General features: G+C 32.2%; 1 protein-coding gene across 2 annotated transcripts in view; it reads right to left on the minus strand.

Moving 5' to 3' along the window:
- Window positions 1-4,563: 4,563 nt before the first annotated feature.
- The window catches only part of CLIP-190 (Cytoplasmic linker protein 190), a 316,617-nt gene continuing 297,571 nt past the window's right edge, over window positions 4,564-23,609 (minus strand). For both annotated transcript variants that reach the window (XM_075295900.1, XM_075295899.1), the window contains 2 exons: window positions 20,868-20,978; window positions 4,564-5,115 (listed from right to left, as the gene is read on the minus strand). In XM_075295900.1, coding sequence (XP_075152015.1) covers window positions 4,963-5,115; window positions 20,868-20,978 — 264 coding nt within the window. In that variant the 3' untranslated portion in view covers window positions 4,564-4,962. The remainder of the gene's footprint in view (window positions 5,116-20,867; window positions 20,979-23,609) is intronic.

The following is a 23,609-nucleotide window of genomic DNA, read 5'->3' on the forward strand; positions in this document are numbered from 1 at the left end:
CACTTTTAACACTAGCTTTGGCGCTATATACAAATGCACCCAGAAAAATGGGGCTCTAATGCCAACTGAACTTCATTTTAGTTCATGAAGATTAGTTGATTTTAGTTAAATTTTGCACAATATGAGTAAATGACGTGAACTCAAAATAAGAAAAAAAGTTGTATACAAATATAGTGCACAATTTTACTAAAAAATAAAATAGTTCATATTTTCCTAAAATGGCAGAAGTTTGCTTAAATTGAGTTCATAAGTCTCTCAAATGAGTAAATTTTACTAAAATTGTACCTGTCATGAACTTCGTAAAGCGCTAAAGACATTTTAACAATTTTTAAATCCAATTTTTTCTTTCAACATATGAAATTTTCTTAAACAAGAGAAAAAATTAATTATTTTTAATAAATTTTCTTCAATTTTACAAAAATTATTAACTTATTTGTAACATGTTGCAATTAGAAAACTATTTTAGTTAAAACGTTCTAAAATAAACCTACATTTTCTTCCACGGTGGGTTCACTTTTTTTTGGGTGTGTAAATATTTCATTTTTCTTGCCATTTCAACAATATTTATCCGATTTTTATGCAATTTGGACTCAGAGTTTAATTTTTCGTGCTATTTCTTAATACGTGCATATTTAACAATATTTACAATATAGCAGTCTTTCAATACATTTTTGTATTTTTCTTCAAAATCTGCCACTATTTGCAAATGTAAATATTTTTGGTTTAAGAAACTTTTAGTTGATTTGAATTATTTCATATGAAAATAATGCAAATAAAATAAGAGGAAATAAAAATTCAAAATATATATATTTTGGGCAACTGTAGCATTTGGTTTGCACCCAGCTGTGCTCCACACAAACTGGTTTTTTAACATTGCCCACATATTTTCTTGTAGGACGCTTCCTTTTTTTCTCATCATGGTAGTCCATATATCAAGCGGGTTTGCTTTTGAATATCTTCTGTCATCTTTATCAGGTATAAAATAAATAGCCAAGGATTGTACAGGTTCACCGATAATGTGTTTGAAATGCTCAATTTATTTTTTGTAATTGGTTTAGAGCCGTTAAAACAAGATTCACGAAAAATTTCATGTTTTCGCATCCATTGAGGATTCTTATCCAATTTAAGTCCATCTTTACCAACCATTGCTACCTGTCTAATTCAGATAGTTCACCGTCGTTTTCCATATGATATTCTCCCAATTCATTCTCATGTAAATCAGAGTAAAATTTGACCTCTGTGGTATTGTGTATAAATCGGACTAAATATATAAATGGGAGCTATATCTAAATCTGAACCGATTTAAACCAAATTTGGCATGTATAGTAAGAATGTTAAGTCTACACCCTGTGCAAAATTTCACGTAAATCAGAGTAAAACTTAGGCCTCGGTACCCGTATCTGTATAAATCGGGCGAAAGTTATATATGGAAGTGATATCTAAATCTGAACCGACTTCAACCAAATTTGTAAAAATGTTAATTCTACTCCCTATGCAAAATTTCACGTAGATCGTAGTTAAACTTTGGCATCTGTGGTAATATGGGTGTATATCGGGTGAAAGATATATGGGAGTTATATCTAACTCTGAACCGATTTCAATAATGTCGCATAGATAACTTCGGTTACGAAGTTAAAAATAAAACAAGTATATACAGCAGTAAGTTCGGCCGGGCCGAATCTTAAATACCCACCACCATGAACCAAATATTAGGGTTTCCTTTGAAATTTCAGGAGGGCTTGGGGACACTTCCCGAAGATAAATTTAAAGATTTCACCTATGTGGACTATATCAGATTCTGGATTTATAAGAACCATTTTTGTTTGAGTTTTAGAGGAATCATTAACATCTCTTGTAAGTGTGCAAGAAAATTATAAAATAACGTCTTAATTTGAAATCTTAAATCTGTGGAAGTAAAATCTGGAAATTTTACATTGAATTTCAAGCAATTTTCATGATCAGTGCGCCTTCTACACCGTCAAGAAGTGAAGTTGGTCTATATAGAGGCATTATCAAATGGACCGATAAAAACTTAATCCGATACACGTTTTTGTGAGCCTAAAATATCAGAATATTTACAAATTCAGGCAAATCAGATAAAAACTACGGTTTCTAGAAACCCAAGGAGTTAAATCGGGAGATCGTTCTTATGGGGGCTATACTAAAATATGGACCGATACTCACCGTTTTCGGCACACCTCTTTATGACCCGAAAATACCTCTAGATTTCCAATTTCAGGCAAATAGGTTAAAAACTTCGGATTCTAGAAGCCCAAGAAGTAAAATCGGGAAATCGGTCTATATGGGGGCTATACCAAAATATGGACCGATACTCACCATTTTCGGCACACCTCTTAATACCTCTAGATATCCAATTTCAGACAAATTGGATAGAAACTACGGTTTCTATAAGCCCAAGACACAAAATCGGGAGGTCGTTTTATATGGGGGCTATACCAAAACATGGACCGATACTCACAATTTTTGGCACACGTCTTTGTGGTCCTACAATACCTCTAGATTTCCAATTTCAAGTAAATTGAATAAAAACTGCGGTTTCTATAAGCCCAAGAAGTAAAATCGGGAGATCGGTCTATATGGGGGCTATACCAAAACATGGACCGATACTCACCATTTTTGGCACACCTCTTTATGGTCATAAAATACCTCTAGATTTCAAATTTCAGGCAAATTGGATAAAAACTACGATTTCTATAAGCCCAAGACCCCAAATCGGGAGGTCGTTTTATATGGGGACCATACCAAAACATGGACCGATACTCACAATTTTTGGCACACGTATTTGTGGTCCTACAATACCTCTAGATTTCCAATTTCAAGTAAATTGAATAAAAACTGCGGTTTCTATAAGCCCAAGAAGTAAAATCGGGAGATCGGTCTATATGGGGGCTATACCAAAACATGGACCGATACTCACCATTTTTGCCACACCTTTTTACGGTCATAAAATACCTCTAGATTTCAAATTTCAGGCAAATTGGATAAAAACTACGATTTCTATAAGCCCAAGACCCCAAATCGGGAGGTCGGTTTATATGGGGACTATATAAAAACCTGGACCGATATAGCCCATCTTCGAACTTGACCTGCCTGCAGACAAAAGACGAGTTTGTGCAAAATTTCAGCACGATTGCTTCATTATTGAAGACTGTAGCGTGATTACAACAGACAGACAGACAGACAGACAGACAGACAGACAGACGGACAGACGGACATCGTTATATCGTCTTAGAATTTCTCCCTGATCAAGAATATATATACTTTATATAGTCGGAAATCGATATTTCGATGTGTTACAAACGGAATGACAAACTTATTATACCCCCATCACCATTCTATGGTGGTGGGTATAAAAAGGAAACAAAATATTTACATATGTAAATAGTGGCAGATAATGTAGAAAATCAGTGGTGCCTAGGCTACGAGTAGGGTTAACATGTGTAACATTACCAAAATTGTTTGGTGTGTCAATAATGATGTTTATCGCTGTATATGTTTGAAGTACAGAAACTTTATATTGAATATAATTAAGACAAACTTTTAAGAAGGAAAATGTATTATTTTTCATGCACAAGGCAAACCGCATATATGCTTTGCCAGATATGGATTTTTTTGCATAAACATTTGTAAATTGCATTTAAACTCTGTTGTATATCTTTAAAATCTATTAATAAAATACAAATAAAAAACATATTTTTCCCTTGCAAATTATGCTTTTCTTATAGCTTAGCTAATATATGGTTTTAAGCTGAAATAAAACTGTGATGTGAAAATTGTAAATAATATAAAAACATATGAAATAGGAATAATGAAATCTTGAACTCTAGTTCAAGGGTTGTACCAATTTAATGCAAAAATATCAGTGTACCATAGGAAAGCTTTCCACTACTAATTACTGGGCAAAATAACACTGACTCTTACATTTAATTCATCACCACAAAACGTGGCCTCATCAACAGAAAACTGCAAATCTTCGGCTTTTTTACGTTCTTCACTTAATTGGCGCTCCAAAAGAGCTATTCGCGTCTTCAACTAAGTCCATAACAGAGATCACATGCGATAGAAAAAAAATGTAAGGAAAAACATGATTAGAAAATACCATTGAAATAAAACAGCAAAACACATTGGTAATTTTTTTATTAACATTTTTTTATTTGTAGTGTTTCGTTTCTTTTGAAGAGTATACATATTCATAGTTCTATAATAATAATAAAGTAATAGTATAACATTTACAAAAATAGTATATATATATATATATATATATATATATATATATATATATATATATATATATATATATATATATATATATATATATATATATATATATATATATATATAAAATATAAAATAGCAATAAAATTCGCATAGATCGTGATAAAATGTCTTGCTTCTTCTTGTAGTTGTTTGTTTAACCATCCGCCTTTGGAGTAACTTCCAGACAGATGGACATACAATAACAATAGGTCTTACTTTTAATTCTTTCTGTAAAAGAGAATTTTTTATAAACGAAAAAGGTTTTAAAATTCACGTATGTGAGGATTGTTTTTTTTTTTTTTTTAATTCGTTGGGACCGAGGAATGGCGATATAATTTTTGTTTTGTTTTTGAACAAGCATAATATTCAGAAGTTCAGTGGTATTTGGTTTGGAAACATAGGAGAATGGAAGAAATCTACAATTGAAGATTATCCATTATAGTTCTTAGTTTTTGAGCACTACGGAGAAATAAGTAAATGGTACAGGGCGTTGTGTCAATCACACGATTGATTGATTGTCCGGTGGTCTGATTCAGGTCATTTCTTTCTCAGTTTTGGTGAATTGACTGTTTTTCTCTTTGACATATGTTTGCACATGGATATGCCCATGGATGTTGAGAATGATGGATCATCATTGTTGGTTATCTTCATCACTAGAAATGCTGTCGGTGGCCGCCCACATGCCTATTTAATGCGCAGGGGTGAGAGAACACTATGAAGGATGCAATGTTTCTCATGTTTTCCACTCCAACCGCGAAACTCTCTACGTAGATCAGATAAACGGAAACTGCCACGGGCTATGAGTCTAGCCCAACGATCGGCATCGCTAAGTAATTTCTAAAGAAATGTGATAAAAGAAAATGAAATGAAAATGAAAGGTGGCAAGAAAAAAGAGAATAAGAAATGTAGTTTCGCAATTCATCATAATTAGATTATGTTCCAATGACAATTACAACGACCAATGGTAATTACAATGACAATTACACCTATAGCACACACAATGTATAATCTTGGGTAAATATAAGCTGAGTAGGTACAGTGGGATATAAGCATTTGTATAGAGTATTTTTTGAAAGATTCTCAATCTAACTTAAAAACAATTTTAGTAAAAACACAGGTTACATCATGATGTAAAATCAATTTGCGTCTTAATTATATTTTCAAGAATAGCCTTAGTTCTACTAATTAATGGACCTTTTTAAAAACCGTCGGCATTAAATGCAAAGAATAGTGAACCGTGGCAATACTAGATTTGTGGCAGCATTGTCATTGACCATTAGCTTAGGCTTGTGAACCGATTGTAATGAAATAAAGCTAATTTGATTCGAAATATATTTAGATAACTGTTTCTATTCCAAAAAATTTTTGTCCCATATTTATTTTTTAAAGTAATGTTAAAAATTTAATATTTTTTCTAAACTTCGACGATATCTCTAAAAGTACTTGGAAAATTGAAAAACAATGTAAGCACGGATTAAAGAGAATATTGGTATATCTCGAAGCTGATCGACCTCAAATTAGTAAAAATTTGCTATAAATTTCCAATCAACACAAAAAAAGTTCAACTTTGTTCCCTTGTGTTGTTCTTGCGAACCGTAATACATTTCCTCATATTTCGAAGCATTTAAATCACATTTAAATCAATTGTCAGTTAATCAAAGTTTCAAAACGGCGACTGACATTTTTGTTTTTGTAATACTAACTGCCTGTTCAGGAAACACGACTCGAGACGAATCGTTCGTCTAGATTGAAACTAAAATAACTTTAGATACATTTGCTAGAAAATCCTGAAATTTGCCATGAACTCATTATTTATGATTTACTATCGAACACCGAAACAATTAGGATTTCACAGACTCTGGTTTTCGAGATATCAATATGGGATTTTTGACGAATCGTTCGTCTCGAGGAGAACGAAAATTCCACGAACAGACAGTAAAACTACTTTACTAAATCTGCTTTGGTTCTATGGTAGGGGTATATTTATTATGATGACAGTAAGATAGGTTAAACAAGATGGTTGTTAAACCCACATATACAACTTCTCTCTTATCAATAACTGCTGTCTAATTGTAAGATAGGGGTCAATGGTATACCATATGTCATTGCGGCTTACAAAATAAATGTAAATGACACGCCAAAAATATTTGGCCATCTTGAAGCCCGTTTCAGTATTCAAAAGTACTTTTCAACAACAATACCGAGAGCGCAATTGTAAGTATGGCAACAGATTTATTTTACGAGAAATAAACTAAACCCGAGCGATTATTCTTAAGCAAACGGTATTGCAGTGGGTATACCAAAGAAGATTTCGATAAACAGTAGAATGTGTTCCCACTACACCGCAATGTTTTTATTAAATAACTATTTATATTACATTTAACAAATTCTGATTTAAACGCCTGTTATGTTTAAGCTTTTTTCATATAGATGTTCTCACTCAAAAAATTTTATGTATTTTCGCATTTACCTCTATTGAAGAGAGAAAAAATAAAAATCGAGTAAAGCAACAGAATGTGATGAGTTTGAGGAAAGTGTGAAATCCTTACATTGATATCTCTACAGATGCGAACTCAGTTTACGCAGAGATAACACACAAATCCAATAAAGCTAATTGCAGTATATATTATTATTATTTTTTTTGTAATAATTAAATACCCTAGTTGTTTCAATGTAAATTCAAAACGAGAAAAGAAAATTTTATTTGTTATTAATATTTAAACTTTCTAGATAAAAATAATACACATACATTTTCAATATGTAAAAATGCAAAAATGAAGAAGTGAATATAAACAACATATATATAATTTAAAATTACATAACCAAAAATATGTGTATAACATTACATAGAGATATATTAAAATGTAAAATTCAAGTGTTATCCATTATGAGAAATACATCTTCCTGTCATTTGAAATTTCATATATTTTTATCGCAGTATTTTTCCGTTTTGGAATCTGCTTGTTATTTCGTTAGCAAATAAATAAAGCAATTTCGGCAAGTAAATAAGTTGTAAGTGTCAGAAACTGCTTGGATTTGAATTCATATTATTTTTCATCGGCATTTAATAATTTTGGAAAATTCACAGAAAGAAGAGTTTTCTTTTCTGAGGAACGAAAGAATCTTTAAAGGCAAATAAAAAGAATTAGAGACAATCGGTGAATTGCACACCATAAATATTGGTATGTTTGGTCTAAAAGAAAATGCTTTATAAGAAGGGGGAATTTCTTCTGTCTAAAATTTCGTTCCTGAGGAAAGTACTTTTTCTTTGGGTGTGTGAAAATGCAAATTTTAAACTTTTATATTCAATAGTAAGACCATAACTCATTCCTTCGAGCTCGAGGGAAATCTTATTAAAATTTTACCATGCTCATTTTAACAAAACTATTTTCTATGTACATTTAGAAAGTAAACAGATAACTTAATTGAGGGATCATAAATTCTCGAAGGCTTTTTCGATAATGACCATAATATTTTCGTTTTTTTTTCAATTTTTTGTGGCTTTGATTTGTACTTTTAAAAGGTAAGAATATTTGTTTGAAGTCATGTTTATTTGTGGATAATGTTCTACAGCAAAGCTTGCCGTGAACTTATCATTCTGTATTTTTCCTCTGTCTGTATGGATTATACTTTAGATATTTCTAATTTGATGAAATGACAAGAAATATATTAAAATATAATAAACAGAAACATATTAAATAAATATTTATAGTTATGTCAAATCATTTCGTTAACATTCTAGCAATACAATACACGCAGAGATGGGACTTCAAAATAACTAAAATAGTTATTTCTATGTACGAGGGCGGTTCGGAAACTTCTTAGCCTATCAATGAAAGAGAATAGTTAGTTTTTCAAAAATATTTTTATTTTTCAATATAATCTCCTGAAACTTCAATACACTTAGTCCAACGCTTTTCTAGCAATTCTATCCCTTGATTAAAATAGTTTTACTCAAGGTCTTCAAAATAGTAGTTTACAACTGTAATTGCATCTTCATTTGAGGTAAAACGCTTGCCAGCAAGGAATTTTTTTAGATTTGGGAACAAGTAAAAGTCACTGGGAGCTAAATCAGAAGAATAAGGTGGGTGGTCAAGCAACTCGTACTTTAATTCGTTGATTTTAGCAATTGCTAAAACACTCTTGTGCGCTGGTGCGTTGTCTTGATGAAAAATTATTTTTTTGTGTTGTAAGCCAGGACGTTTTTCTCGAATTTGTACAATTAATTGATCCAAAAGGTTGCAACAGTACTCTGAATTTATTGCTTTACGCTTTTGCAGATAGTCAATCAATAAAATACCTTTGAAGTCCCAAAAAACCGTTGCCCTAATCTTACCAGCCGATTGAATTGTTTTTGCCTTCTTTGAGGCACTTCCTCCAGCTTCAGTCCACTGTTTGGATTGTTCTGTTGTCTCTGGAGTATAGTGGTGGATCCATGTCTCATCAACAGTTATGAAACGACGCTTAAAATCCATTTTATTTCGCTTAAAACGATCCAAACAAGCTTGAGAAATGTTCATTCGTATGCGTTTTTGATCGACTGTTAACAAATGCGGCACCCATCTTGCAGAAAGCTTTTTCATCTGTAGTTCTTCATGCAAAATTAAATGGACTCGATCATTTGAGATGCCCATGATATTAGCAATTTCACGCACTTTTATTCGTCGATCATTTAATACCATATCATGCACTTTGACTACAATTTCTGTTGTTGTTGCTGTTTTTGGACGTCCACTACGTGGTTCATCTTCAATGCTTGTACGACAACGTTTAAATTCAGCAACCCAATTCCTTACTGTTGCATATGAAGGATCACTTTCACCTAACACATTCACCATATCATTGTGAATTTCTTGTCCCCATAAACCTTTTTTATGTAAATATTTAATGACAGTACGCATTTCTAATTTTTCCAATGTAAAAAATTGCGGATAAGTCTTTTTTGAAAACCTGTTTCCAAAGATAATTGAGAAGAAGATGCAGTCTTGTCATAGCAAAAGTGAAGCATCAGAGGACTCTGCCAACAAAATATCATAAAGTTTGCGTCGACGTGTCTCTCAAATGTACTGCCGTTTGCGTCGGAAAATATCATAACATTGGTGTTTTTCATAAATTTCTGAATAAAAACCCACAAAAGCAGTACCAAAACGATTGTAGAAAATTAAAATAAAACGTATGTGTATTTTAAAGCAAATATTCATTATGGTTTTATGTGAATATTGCCGTTTAAATTTATTCTTGGGCTGCTTTGGAAATAATTGACAAATAAAACAATTTTTTCTCATAGCCCTCTACACCTTGACATTTGTATTCTCTTGATAAGAGCACAATGCTCAATCTTGTTATACTCAATTATCTTTGCTGTTTCTATATGAAGGAGTTGCCAGATCGAAACAAAATTTAAATGTGTTCATAACAGAGATGGAAGTTTCCAAAACACTTAACTTTTTTCTGTTTATACCGCGCTTTATGTGCTAGGCTAAGAAGTTTCCGAACTGCCCTCGTACTGTCCGTTTCATTTATTCAGATGAACATAGCACAAAACAAACAAACAAACAAACAGTAGTTTTAGTTACCATTATAATTATAATTAGTGTTAGTGTTTTTACTTTTGTTTTAATTGTTTTTAGTTTTGAGATGACATTGGATAATTTGTTTTATACTTGTGTTTTTATTTATTTATTTGTCAATGGAAAAAATATACGAACACTTTGTTAAATGAATTGACAGATACCAACCAGGTGAGAAGATTTTGTTATTGGAAAAAACAAATAAAAATAGAGAAATCCCCACCAAAAAACAAAGAGGTCGAAACGTTTACATGGTACTCTTTGGATATAATTTTTTCCGTTTATCGAGCAACCGTTAAACGACTGCTAAATACATTCGTTAAATATTTAAAGCTATGGGCCTGTTCGAAACCGAAACTTTTTACTATCATTGGTAAAAATTTGATGTAAATCGAGGTGAGTATAATTTCAAAAGGCCAGGAGGCTAGTAAGAAATTTGACATTTGTTGAAATTTTTTGACATTTACTACATCACACGGCTTGGCATATTTTGATTATCTCAAAATAAATAAAAATCAGTTTTATTTGCTAAAGGAATGGGTACATCAAACTAGCATTTTTTTCTCATCATAGTAAATTGGTATTTCACTATAGTAAAAAGTTTCGGTTTGGAACAGGCCCTATGTGAAATGGTTTAGCACAATTATAAACAAAACTAAAATAAAATTTTAGTTAACGAATTAATTTATTTAATTAGCTAAATTTCTATATTATAGACCGTATGAATAAAAAAGAAAACAAATTCAACAAAGCTTTTACTAATGTTAATAATATGAGCCCATTTTGACTATTGTTTGGGGCTTAAGACATTTTTATTAATGCCATATTTTTAATAAACTATTTCTCAACTAATCCTGTCATGGTGAACATACTGTTTAAGGAGTTTTTTCTTTTATTTAATTCGAAGAGATTGTTATTTCACATTTCGAAGTTTCATATTTCCCATGAACTTTTCGTGGGAGTGGAATGTATAATAACTTGAATGTGTTACTATGACAAGAAAACATCTGTCACAAAGTAAGACTGTATCATTCAAAATATATGATATTTATTGTTCCGATATTGGTAAATATCAAAAACAAACTTTTTAATATCGATGCTCTCATTCCAGAGTGCCCTAAGTCGACTAGCATGTTTTGATGGAGTTCGCTGCTTTTTATTCGGATTGATGTGAATTGCATCCTGTCAAAAGTTCGAATTTATTGGACATTTCTATCAAAAGTTATGGTTAATATTGTACTTAGCCTTTAACTAAAGTTTTAAAAAATGTCCAACCCAAAAATGGCAAAAAGGTTTGTTCGGTCTAAAGTGGTCTAAGTAATTTTTAGTTAGTTTTAGTTTTAGTTTAGTTTGGTTCAACTAAAAAAAAAAATATTCATATAATCTCATGTGTAGACAATTTTATTTATGCATAGGTATGTATACAATATTTATACCCTGCGCCACACTGTGGAACAGGGTATTATAAGTTAGTGCATATGTTTGCAACACCCAGAAGGAGACGAGATAGACACATGGTGTCTTTGGCAAAAATGCTCAGGGTGGGCTCCTGAGTCGATATAACCATGTCCGTCTGTCCGTGAACACATTTTTGTAATCAAAGTCTAGGTCGCAGTTTTAGTCCAATCGACTTCAAATTTGGAACAAGTATGTGTTTTGGCTCAGAATAGATACCTATTGATTTTGGAAGAAATCGGTTTAGATTTAGATATAGCTCCCATATATATCTTTCGCCCGATATGGACTAGTACGGTCCCAGAAGCCAGAGTTTTACCCCAATTTGGTTGAAATTTTGTACTACGAGTTCAATTAGCAGTGTAGTCTAGTGTGCCAAATTTTATTGAAATCGGTTCAGATTTAGATATATCTCCCATATATATCGTTCGCCCGATTTACACTCATATGACCACAGAGGCCAATTTTTTGCTCCGATTTAGTTGAAATTTTGCACAGGGAGTACAATTAGCATTGTAGCTATGCGTGCCAAATTTGGTAGAAATCGGTTCAGATTTAGATATAACTCCCATATATATGTTTTTCTGATTTCGACAAAAATGGACATTTTCCTTGTAAAATCGCCACAGCTTAGTCGAAAAATTGTAAAAATGACTCTAATTTTCCTAAACTTCTAATACATATATATCGAGCGATAAATCATAAATAAACTTTTTCGAAGTTTCCTTAAAATTGCTTCAGATTTAAACGTTTCCCATATTTTTTTACTAACATTGTGTTCCACCCTAGTGCATCAGCCGACTTAAATTTTGAGTCTATAGATTTTGTTGAAGTCTATCAAATTCTGTCCAGATCGAGTGATATTTAAATGTATGTATTTGGGACAAACCTTTATATATAGCCCCCAACACATTTGACGGATGTGATATGGTATCGAAAATTTAGATCTACAAAGTGGTGCAGGGTATAATATAGTCGGCCCCGCCCGACTTTAGACTTTCCTTACTTGTTATACCCACCACCCTAGAATGGTGACGGGGGTATAATAAGTTTGTCATTCCGTTTGTAACACATCGAAATATCGATTTCCGACTATATAAAGTATATATATTCTTGATCAGGGAGAAATTCTAAGACGATATAACGATGTCCGTCTGTCCGTCTGTCTGTCTGTTGTAATCACGCTACAGTCTTCAATAATGAAGCAATCGTGCTGAATTTTTGCACATTTTTGTCTGCAGGCAGGTCAAGTTCGAAGATGGGCTATATCGGTCCAGGTTTTGATATAGTCCCCATATAAACCGACCTCCCGATTTGGGGTCTTGGGCTTATAGAAACCGTAGTTTTTACCCAATTTGCCTGAAATTTGAAATCTAGAGGTATTTTATGACCATAAAGAGGTGTGCCAAAAATGGTGAGTATCGGTCCATGTTTTGGTATAGCCCCCATATAGACCTATCTCCCGATTTTACTTCTTGAGCTTGTAGAAACCGCAGTTTTTATTCAATTTACCTGAAATTGGAAACCTAGAGGTATTGTAGGACCACAAATACGTGTGCCAAAAATTGTGAGTATCGGTCCATATTTTGGTATAGCCCCCATATAGACCGATCTCCCGATTTGGGGTCTTGGGCTTATAGAAACCGCAGTTTTTATCCAATTTGTCTGAAATTGGAAATCTAGAGGTATTTTAGGACCATAAAGAGGCGTGCCGAAAATGGTGAGTATCGGTCCATGTTTTGGTATAGCCCCCATATAGACCGATCTCCCGATTTTACTTCTTGAGCTTGTAGAAACCGCAGTTTTTATTCAATTTACCTGAAAGTGGAAATCTAGAGGTATTGTAGAACCACAAATACGTGTGCCAAAAATTGTGAGTATCTGTCCATGTTTTGGTATGGTCCCCATATAAAACGACTTCCCGATTTGGGGTCTTGGGCTTATAGAAACCTTAGTTTTTATCCAATTTGTCTGAAATTGGAAATCTAGAGGTATTTTAGGACCATAAAGAGGCGTGCCGAAAATGGTGAGTATCGGTCCATATTTTGGTATAGCCCCCATATAGACCGATCTCCCGATTTTACTTCTTGGGCTTATAGAAACCGCAGTTTTTATTCAATTTACCTGAAATTGGAAATCTAGAGGTATTGTAGGACCACAAATACGTGTGCCAAAAATTGTGAGTATCGGTCCATGTTTTGGTATGGTCCCCATATAAAACGACCTCCCGATTTGGGGTCTTGGGCTTATAGAAACCGTAGTTTTTATCCAATTTGTCTGAAATTGGAAATCTAGAGGTATTTTCGGGTCATAAAGAGGTGTGCTGAAAACGGTGAGTATCGGTCCATATTTTAGTATAAGAACGATCTCCCGATTTAACTCTTTGGGTTTCTAGAAACCGTAGTTTTTATCTGATTTGCCTGAAATTGTAAATATTCTGGTATTTTAGGCTCACAAAAACGTGTATCGGATTAAGTTTTTATTGGTCCATTTGGTAATGCCTCCATATAGACTGACTTCACTTCTTGAGGGTGTAGAAGGCACACTGATCATGAAAATTGCTTGAAACTCAATGTAAAATTTCCAGATTTTACTTCTACAGATTTAAGATTTCAAATCAAGACGTTATTTTATAATTTTCTTGCACACTTACAAGAGATTCCTCTAAAACTCAAACAAAAATGGTTTTTATAAATCCAGAATCTGATATAGTCCTCATAGGTTAAATCTTTAAATTTATCTTCGGGAAGTGTCCTCAAGCCCTCCTGAAATTTCAAAGGAAACCCTAATATTTGGTTCATGGTGGTGGGTATTTAAGATTCGGCCCGGCCGAACTTAGTGCTGTATATACTTGTTTTATAATATTAAATTGAGCCGACGGGCTTTTTGGGCAGCAAATAAAACAATGACTTCTTCAGTCGGCACATTTATTCGGCGACATTAATGCCAATCCATTGAGTCTACTCTCGCTAGTCGAATTTCTAAGATACGTCTTTAATCTCTTCATTGTTGAAAATGAACGTTCGGATGAGCACGTAGTAACTGCAGGGATCGAAAATGCAGTACTATAGTACTTTTATCAATACTTTTTCACCCCGGTCAGTACCGTAGTACCCCCGCCAATGATTCAGTACCTTTTGTGTAGACATTTTTGAGTCGATATCAGATTTATGGTACAATAGCTTTGACAAAATATTTTAATATTTTGAGAAAGTCTTTATCAACCTTATTTGCTAATAGTCTTTTACAAATATGGCAAACCAGACATGTTCATGTGGGAAGAAAATCTTGGTTTTGTAAAAGACATAGTCAAAAACAGGATTTTATTGAACCTCAAGAATGTTTTAGTCGAAAAAAGTATGCGATTCTATACTGTCGATTTTTTATTTCGGTAGAAAATGTTGTCAAAATTGTATTTCTATATAGAATTTTTGCAAAATTTTATTTTTATAGAAAATTTTGTCAAAATTTTATTTCAATTGAAAATTTTGTAAAAATTTAATTTCTATAGGAAATTTTTGCAAAATTTTATTTCTATAGAAAAAATTTTGCAACATTTTTTTTCTACAGAATTTTTTTTGCAAAATTTTATTTCTATAGACAATTTTTTCAAAATTTTATTTATATAGAAAATTTTGTCAAAATTTTATTTTCTTTAAAATTTAGTCTCTTGACAATAATCTTCCAGTGAAATTTTTGTTGAAATTTAGCAAAAAGTACCTTTCCGCTCAAAAAAATACCTTTTTTGTACTTTCTTAAAAATTGTATTTTCCATCCCTGAGTAACTGGCAAAGTGACCAAAATTGTTAAAAGAATATGCACGTTTGGAAATATCTCTTTATTGCACTCTCCAAGGCAGGTTCTTTTCGCAGGTTTTGCGCCATTTCATTTACACATGGGTGTTTGGCTGTTTCGTTGTTGTTGCTATGGCCAAACAAAGCGAGTCATGTTCACAAAAAGAACAACAAACACACATAAAAAGCAGAAATACATTTTCCAAAAATGAAATTTGTGGTGCGAGAAGAAAAACAATTTGTTTTTTTTCGACTGTCGTTTGACGGGCTTTTCAACTAGTATTCTTTTGAAAAACGCTTTTATAGGTAAGCGTTTTTCAAAATAAAACCTCCAGCTTTTCTTCAACATCTTCGATAAGATTTTTCTATGCAGCTAAAAATATATATTTATTTATATAAAAATATTCATTCATTTCGGGGGGTGGGTTTGATCCCCCTCATCCACCCCCCTCCCCCCCCTGAATACGGCCTTGGCAGTGGCGATTTTACAAGGATATTGGTTCAATCACGCCAAGATATGTGGTCAATTGTGGGTTGTGATATATTATTTGGACAATTCGGGCGATATTTCCACAAGTCGGAGCTTTATTTAAAATTCCAACATTCTGTGGAAAGTTTGGCATTACAGTGTGTAGAATATGACTACGATATGGGGAAATCATCACAGAATTTTGTGTAAAATATGGGTATTTTGGCCATATTAGATTAAGATGACATACTTAAATGGCATATTAAATGTATTCTCTGTGGAAACTATCGAGTCAATTGGAGGAAACTCCCATTGAAAATGGGTCTAAAATATGAAACATTCTACCATATTTCCCCTACTCTGGCGTACATATATATGGGAGCTTCATTTCAATATGAACCGATATTGACCAAATTTGACATGCATAGTTAGAATAATAATCCTGCTATCTCAACAAAAAACGTAAATGGGAGAATAATTTTTGCCTCCGTGATAATATGGGTGTAAATCGGGCGAAATATATATATGGGAGCTATATCTAAATCTGAACCGATTTGGCTGATATTTTGCATATCGTACGAAAGCCCCAAAATATTTGGCTGCCAGAAATTTTGAGAAAATACGTTTATAAATACGTCAATTATGACCAGATCGGTGATAAATATATATGGCAGCTATATCTAAATTTTGTCAAAATCAATAGCGATTGTCTTTGAGCCAATGTAAACCTCTGTGCCAAATTTGGGGACGATCAGACTTAAACTGTGAGCTGTACTTTGCACACAAAATTACATATACAGACAGACGGAGGGACAGACATCGCTATATCGACTCAGTTTTTTTTATTTTTTTTTAATTCTAAGACGATCGGTATACTAAACGATGGGTCTCAGACTTTTCCTTCTTGGCGTTACATAATACAAATGCACAAACTTATTATATCCTGTACCACAAGCTTATACCCTGTACCACAGTAGTACGGGTTTTGAGAAATTTGAAAAAAAAACAAAACTTTTTTCTTGTTTCCTGTAAAATTCACTTTTTAGACTTAGCGCACTTTGGAATGTAGACATCGATAGGTCTTATGCAGCGATTTAGACGTTTCCTTTCTCAAAATTCTTCATCAAATATTCTAAACTCATAGTTATTTCTACAGATATAACTTCAGTGTACTAAACTATAAACAGAAATAGCTTATAGATAGGCCCTTGTAAACTCCAAATGAAACGAAAAAAGAGCTAATGACTAAACATGATGAAAAGTTTTCAATTCAAAAAAAGGTTACATGCAATTAGGATTTGTTGATTTGTGTGTTAGCGCAATAAAAATATTTAAGTAACAAAAAACAAACAATATTTTTAATAAAATTAAACATCGTGTACAATAAACATTTGTAAGAAGAAATCCCATCCACTCCAAAGCACAGAAAGGTACATTCGGCGTCATTTTCGAGACATTTAATACACAAAACAAATACCCTTACATACTCCCTGCATTCCAATGTTTACCAAAATTTATTCAAGTTGCGCGTACTCAAGGAAAGCAAAAATTAAACAATTTCGTGCTTAATTTTTTTTTGCAATAAAAGCGAATAAAGAAAACTTTTAAATGTGGATTCTAAGAGGAGGATAAGTAGGTCGAAATGTTGTAAACACTTTAAAAATATTTTTGTTTTTGAACTTGATTTTGTGGTTTCAATAGTGCTGTTTATTTGTGAAATGTTTTGTACATACCCAGCAAAAACTAGGTAACTACAACTCATTACAATTTGCATTACCAGCAGTAAAACTCTCATTACACGTTGCATTACATTGCGATGAATTATAATGACTAACTTATAATGACAATAATAAATACTTCTCAGTAATTTGTGATGATTATTCTCCAAATGTAATGCAGTTGACCGATAATGGCTTAATAAAATGGAATAAATCATGGCATAATTAACTATAAACATCAACAGAATTGAGCATTTACTTAAAAAATTAAAAAAAAAAAATTAATCTAACGTTGATTCTGAAGATTTTCCATGCATTTCATAATAATGGTGATTTAAATGAATGTAGGTAGTAATCACGAATTTAACTCACTAGTTGTTTCAGTAAGTTTTCTAGTTTAATAATGGAATTAATTAGCAATTCATTCTGAGTTATATGTACATCCAAATTTATATCTCTCCTAATGGATTCGTTATAAACGGCATTATGCATTGTATTCTTTTTATTATTTTCATAAGGTTTAACATATACTGAAGGAAAATATTGTGAGACCAAAGTTTTTTTCGAGTTTTGCTTAGCATAGAATACGCATAACGTTATTTGCCTGGTCCAAGAGTGGATAAACTTACAGTTCATTCGACTTAGAAATGGGTATAATTACATGAAAAATAATTGTGCTGAAAAAAAAATCCGAAAGATCCAAATTCGTCTCCTAGTATCTCTTCAATTCTCCGTTTCTTTGGCTCGTAATCAATACCAAATTAATTAGTGTAAATACAAAATCCTTGGAACCGGAAAAGCTTTTTTCAGCGTAGAGAACTACGTTCTATACTATTCAAAAACTATCCTTGTATGTACGTATGTGTATACAATGTTCGTTTAATTTAATTTACTTTTTAAGTTCCTATTCAAGTAGTGTCCATCTTACATCATTGATCCATTAGAATCGGTGACAGAAGTATTTATTTTCGAGATTTGGTTACCTGAAGAAATAAGTAGTTCTTTTACAAACTACGAACAACTGATTACATATTAGGTGATCATATGCTCTTTATACACTATTTATTTCATGACCGAAGGTATGCCAGAGGTGAAGTACTTTCCACCTAGGACATGCGTATGTAAATGTAATCCGAAGCGATGCCAATTAATAAGTGGTTATTAATTTTTAAATAGGCTTACCTACAAGATTACCGGGTAATGAGAGTTTTTGCTGGGTACGTATATTTGCGAGGAATAGAACTAGATTTGTTAACGATTGTTAATCAAAATCTTTGCTTATTATTGTTCGTGAGGAAGTATACTTTTACGTGCTGTAAAGTTTGTCTGCCCATAATAAAATAAATGTAATTTTTCTAGAAATAGTGAAGATAAAAATAGCGAATTATTCTCATTTTGGCTGTTAAAAAAAATACATAAAAATGCTATATTTACTTCCTGGAAAGGTTAAATACCACATAAAATAGACGAAGAATTAAGCAAATGAATTAAAACACAAATAATTATATTAAAAGGAAGTGTGAAAGCCACAAGATAACCACAATAAGGGTCCTATGGGCAAAATTGGGCGATACATATATATGGGAGTTATATCAAAATCTGAACCAATTTCGATGATTTTTTGCAGGTATATATATATATATATATATATATATATATATATATATATATATATATATATATATATATATATATATATATATATATATATATATATATATATATATATATATATATATATATATATATATATATATATATATATATACCGAAGTAAGTGATTTTGGTGGTTAATATTTGTTTAGTCTTAATTAACAACATAAATTTAATAAAATGACTGGTTTATACTATTTATATCAAGTTCTGGGGAAAATGTAATTTCTTAATAAGGAAAATAAGCAAATATAAATTAAATTCCATATATGAGTATATTCTATAGTATTCCAAGTGGAATTACAATTTCGACCCCTCTATAGTAACGCTCCTGGAATAAGGGGATTGACTCCCTTTTTGTTGGTAACATTTGATTTTGATAAGAAATATCAATATTCAATTGTAAATAATTTTTGCCGCAAATTTTCAATTTCTGCCCGTAGTGCGATGTCATAAAAAGACGTAAATATTTTTCGACAAGTTCAAGAAAATTTATTAGACATAACAAAGTTTATTCACTTGTTAAAGAAAATTTTGTAGTTTGAAGGAAAAACTTGAAGTTCAAAATTGCAAGAATGTCTTTTGTGATATACCAATTTCATGATGGACGCAGTTTTGGTAAAATTTACAAATTTAAAGAAATTCTGAACTAGTTTGTGGACGACACGAATTTAGTTTATCTTTATGCTTCATTTGAGTATATTTTTTCCTCGGTTTTAGTTAATTTAACTAACGTACACAAAAAATTATTAGAGTAAAGGAAACTTTCTCCAAACATAATAATTCCATGAACTAAAATAAAGTTAAATTCGCTTTAGTGAAATAGAGAGTTCACTTTTTTTAGTGTACTGTTATATAGTCTTTTAAAAAATTACATTAATAAGAAAAGCTGTGTATAAAATCTCGATTCGGAGCAAAGAACTAATTTTTTAATTTATCAACAAAAAATATGAATATTCATATTTCAATATAATTCTACTTTCAATTTGTTTCGTGATCCATTGAGATACCTTTCTATCTATGTTATTGGTTCTATTGGCCATTTGAGAATTTAATATGATAAGTGGATAGATATTTAGCTGTCATATTTATCTTTCTGAGTTAAATGTTTCCCAAACTGTACTAGGGTTGAATGGGATGGGCATATTTATCAACAAAAAATCTATCTATTTGCTATGTTATTGAGAAGTACGAGTTATACTCAATTTTGTTATTGTTTATAAATGCAATTAGCAACGACCAACCAGATTTTAAAATGATAAACATCTAAAAGAACACTATTTGCAATTAACATGATATAAATAAAATAAAATGGAACATTAAGTGTTAACGTGTCATAGATAAATTAGAAGAGACGCCTGGAGAATGATAGATGATATCAATCTATCGGTTCTCTTGCAACATTTCATTCGTCTCATAATAAAGTAGATACAATCCTCCAGTTATGGGATTTTGCATATGTATACATGTGTGTGTGCATGTGAAATGAAGTGTTTGAGTGAGTGCGATTGAACTTGTAGGGTGGTCTGGTTTTAACTTCCTCTGTTTGCAAATTCTATGGTCTTGAAAACCATACCACTCCAAATTAATGTCCCATTGCAGTGAAACGCAATACAAAATCAAAAACACAAATATGACGTGACAAATACATAGAGCCTTAATATATTGGTTTGCTGGAGAAACTTCTAGGGAAGTACATTCGTTCCTTGTCGCAAAACCAAACTTTCTTTTTCGTTGCCACCGGTGATTGAGTTAGCGAACGTGATGAAGTAGGCAAACGTTCTATCAGCGTTGTTTGTTTCGTTATGGGCGGCGGCGTCAAGGGCGGCAGCTTTTGTTGTCTTGATGTCAGAACACCGAATGGACGTCTTGGTGTCTTCAGGAGGGACGACACTGGAGGTGGATATGTTATATCACTGAATATATTTACCTCATTGATATTCTTCTGGTACTGCAAAGCTTGATTCTGTGAATCCTCACGATCCAAATCACGTTCTATCATCAGCTGTTCAATATGTTGTTGCTTCTCACGCAATATATCCTAAGAATTTTTGGAAATCGGAAAAGAGAAGAAAAAAAAATGAAATGGAGAAAAATATGTAAAAATGTCTAGGTAGGGCCATATCACAGTTGCCATTCTTTCCAAATACATAACCCCAAAATTAAAATCAAAAGCAGAAACCAAGAAGACACAAAGAAAGTTCAATTATTTACACATTTGTACATACGATTTCAGATGATGATCGTTTGCTGGATGGATGGTCAACAAAATGCTATGTTCACACTGAAAAAATATTTACTTAAAAACAAAGATAATCCAAAATATATTTCAGAACACAGAATTTATGTATATTAATTTCATTTACATTAATCTCAAAGTCAAATCTTAGAATCACAAAAGATATTCGTAAGTTCGGCCAGGCCTAATCTTATGTACTCGCCACCATGGATTGCATAGAAAGTTCTACCGAAGACAGCCATCCAATCGAATTACCTGGGTAGAGGTAACACAAAGGACGGATTAAATATCCACATAAGCCAATTCAGGTCTTGATCGGTTTATGAACTGATATGACAATTTTTGCACGGTAATAAAAGAACCGGATCGGATGAACATTTTTCCCCCATGAGGTTCCAGAAGCCCATTTATGTGGAGGCTAATTATGAACCGATATCGAACAATAGGAAATTAGAACTGGGTCGGATGAAATTTGCTTTTTCAGGAGGTTCAAGAAATAAAATCTGAGTACCAGTCTATATGGGGGCTATATGTAATTGTGGACCGATATGGACCAATTTTTGCATGGTTATTAGAGGAAGCTAGGGAAATCAAATCTGGGGATCGCTTTATATGGGGGTTATATATAAGAATGGACCGATATGAATCGATTTTTGCGAGATCAGTATAAAGCATATATTGACATCACATACCAAATTTAAAACGGATCGCATGATCTCCCCAACGGTGAGAGAAGCTACTAGGGCTGTCATTCGGGATGGATTTTTATAAATCCCGGGATTCAGGATTTCAAAATCTAGAATCTAGATTTTCAGGGATTTTTTCGAGATCCCGAAATTTTCGGGATTCTTTAAATATTTTAAGTAATAAGAATCTACAGGGACAAAAATTGATTAAACCTATCTACAGCAAACGAACATAAGGGTAAATTAAAAAGCAATTTCAAATTGCTATCATAATTAACGAACAATTAGGCAAACTCAACAAAAGGAAGAAAAGAAAAAATTATGAAAACATAAATTAAAATTCAATTTCATATCGCTATCTTACTCAGCAAAAGATTTTTAGGATTATGATTAGATTAGTTATAGTTTCGTACACTTGCGTTAATCCTTTTGTTTTTCTTCGTTTTAAGTATCTTCTTAAAAATATCAAAGCATCCAAATTTTACTAGATAAACGCGATCTTGTCATATTGTCGACGGACCATTTATCATTGCTTTTTATTTTATGTGGCACGAATTCCATTTTACATTAACTCATTGTTCAAAGGAGAACCTTATCGTTTACATAGATTTTTGATGAAATTGTGCTTTTTATAATATACCTCATGTATAATAAATTCTTACTCAAGGTGTACCATAAATGTTTATTAATCTAAGGGCCGTTTGCACTGAATGAAGACACCAATTTATTAATACATAATACTAAAACGCCACACATTTAACAAATTAGAATTATTTTTTCTGGATCCCGAAAAATCCCTGGGTTCGGGATTATTCCCGTCCCGAAATCCCGGGATTTATCTCGGGTCACAGCCCTAACGAAAGTATATGAGTGATATGATAATTACATTGGTTATATTTGATAGAAGATAAAAATAATAAAAAGAAAGATAACATATATAATATACTTATATGTTATTAAATACTAATGTTTAAAATTTGATAAAAATGTAATCGTCATCATATATATTTGTGAACACCCTACGTTAGAAATTGTGGTTTGTGTATAGTGTAATATCAGAGAGTACGAAAATCCAAGAGAACCAAACTTCATAAGTATGTAGCAGTCATGAGAAAAGGTAAAATAAATGTCTCTAAATCATGCAGCTCAGTTCTGTTCTCTGTCGATTTTACGAAACTTTGACGCTAAAATTGTTGCCATTATATACAATCAGCGTTGGCGCTAACTTTTTTTGACAAAGAGCCAAATTCATAAAAAACAGCTAATCGAAAGAGCCAAAGAAGTAATAAAGAGCTATGGGATGCAAATGAATTAAAAATTCATAAAGCACAAGAGTACATTCTGTAAACAAAAGCTGAAATAAAACTAAGTTACACACAAAACGAATTTGTGCTGGATTTTTAAGCTTTTATTGTCCAGAAAAATGTTTTTCGATATTTATCGGTTAATTCTGAATTTGGAATTCTTCCTTCTAGGTCGGTGTCAAACAAATTAAGTGTTGATAGTCGTTTAGAACTTTTACTCTATTAGTTAGATTATTTAAAGACACTCTAAGTGCAGGCATTGTTCTGTGGTAAGGTAGATATATATGCTAAAACTTTCAATACTTTCAATAGAGCATTCGTGATTGATATCGAATCTATCGGGCGTATTGGCGATATAAACCGATCCTCAGATTTGACTTCCGGAGGACAAATTTCATCCGATCCGTTTTAAATTTGGTATGTGATGTCAATATATGCCTTCT

This window comes from Haematobia irritans, chromosome 2 (genome assembly GCF_050003625.1).
Source record: "Haematobia irritans isolate KBUSLIRL chromosome 2, ASM5000362v1, whole genome shotgun sequence".
NCBI classification, from domain to species: Eukaryota; Metazoa; Arthropoda; class Insecta; order Diptera; family Muscidae; genus Haematobia; species Haematobia irritans.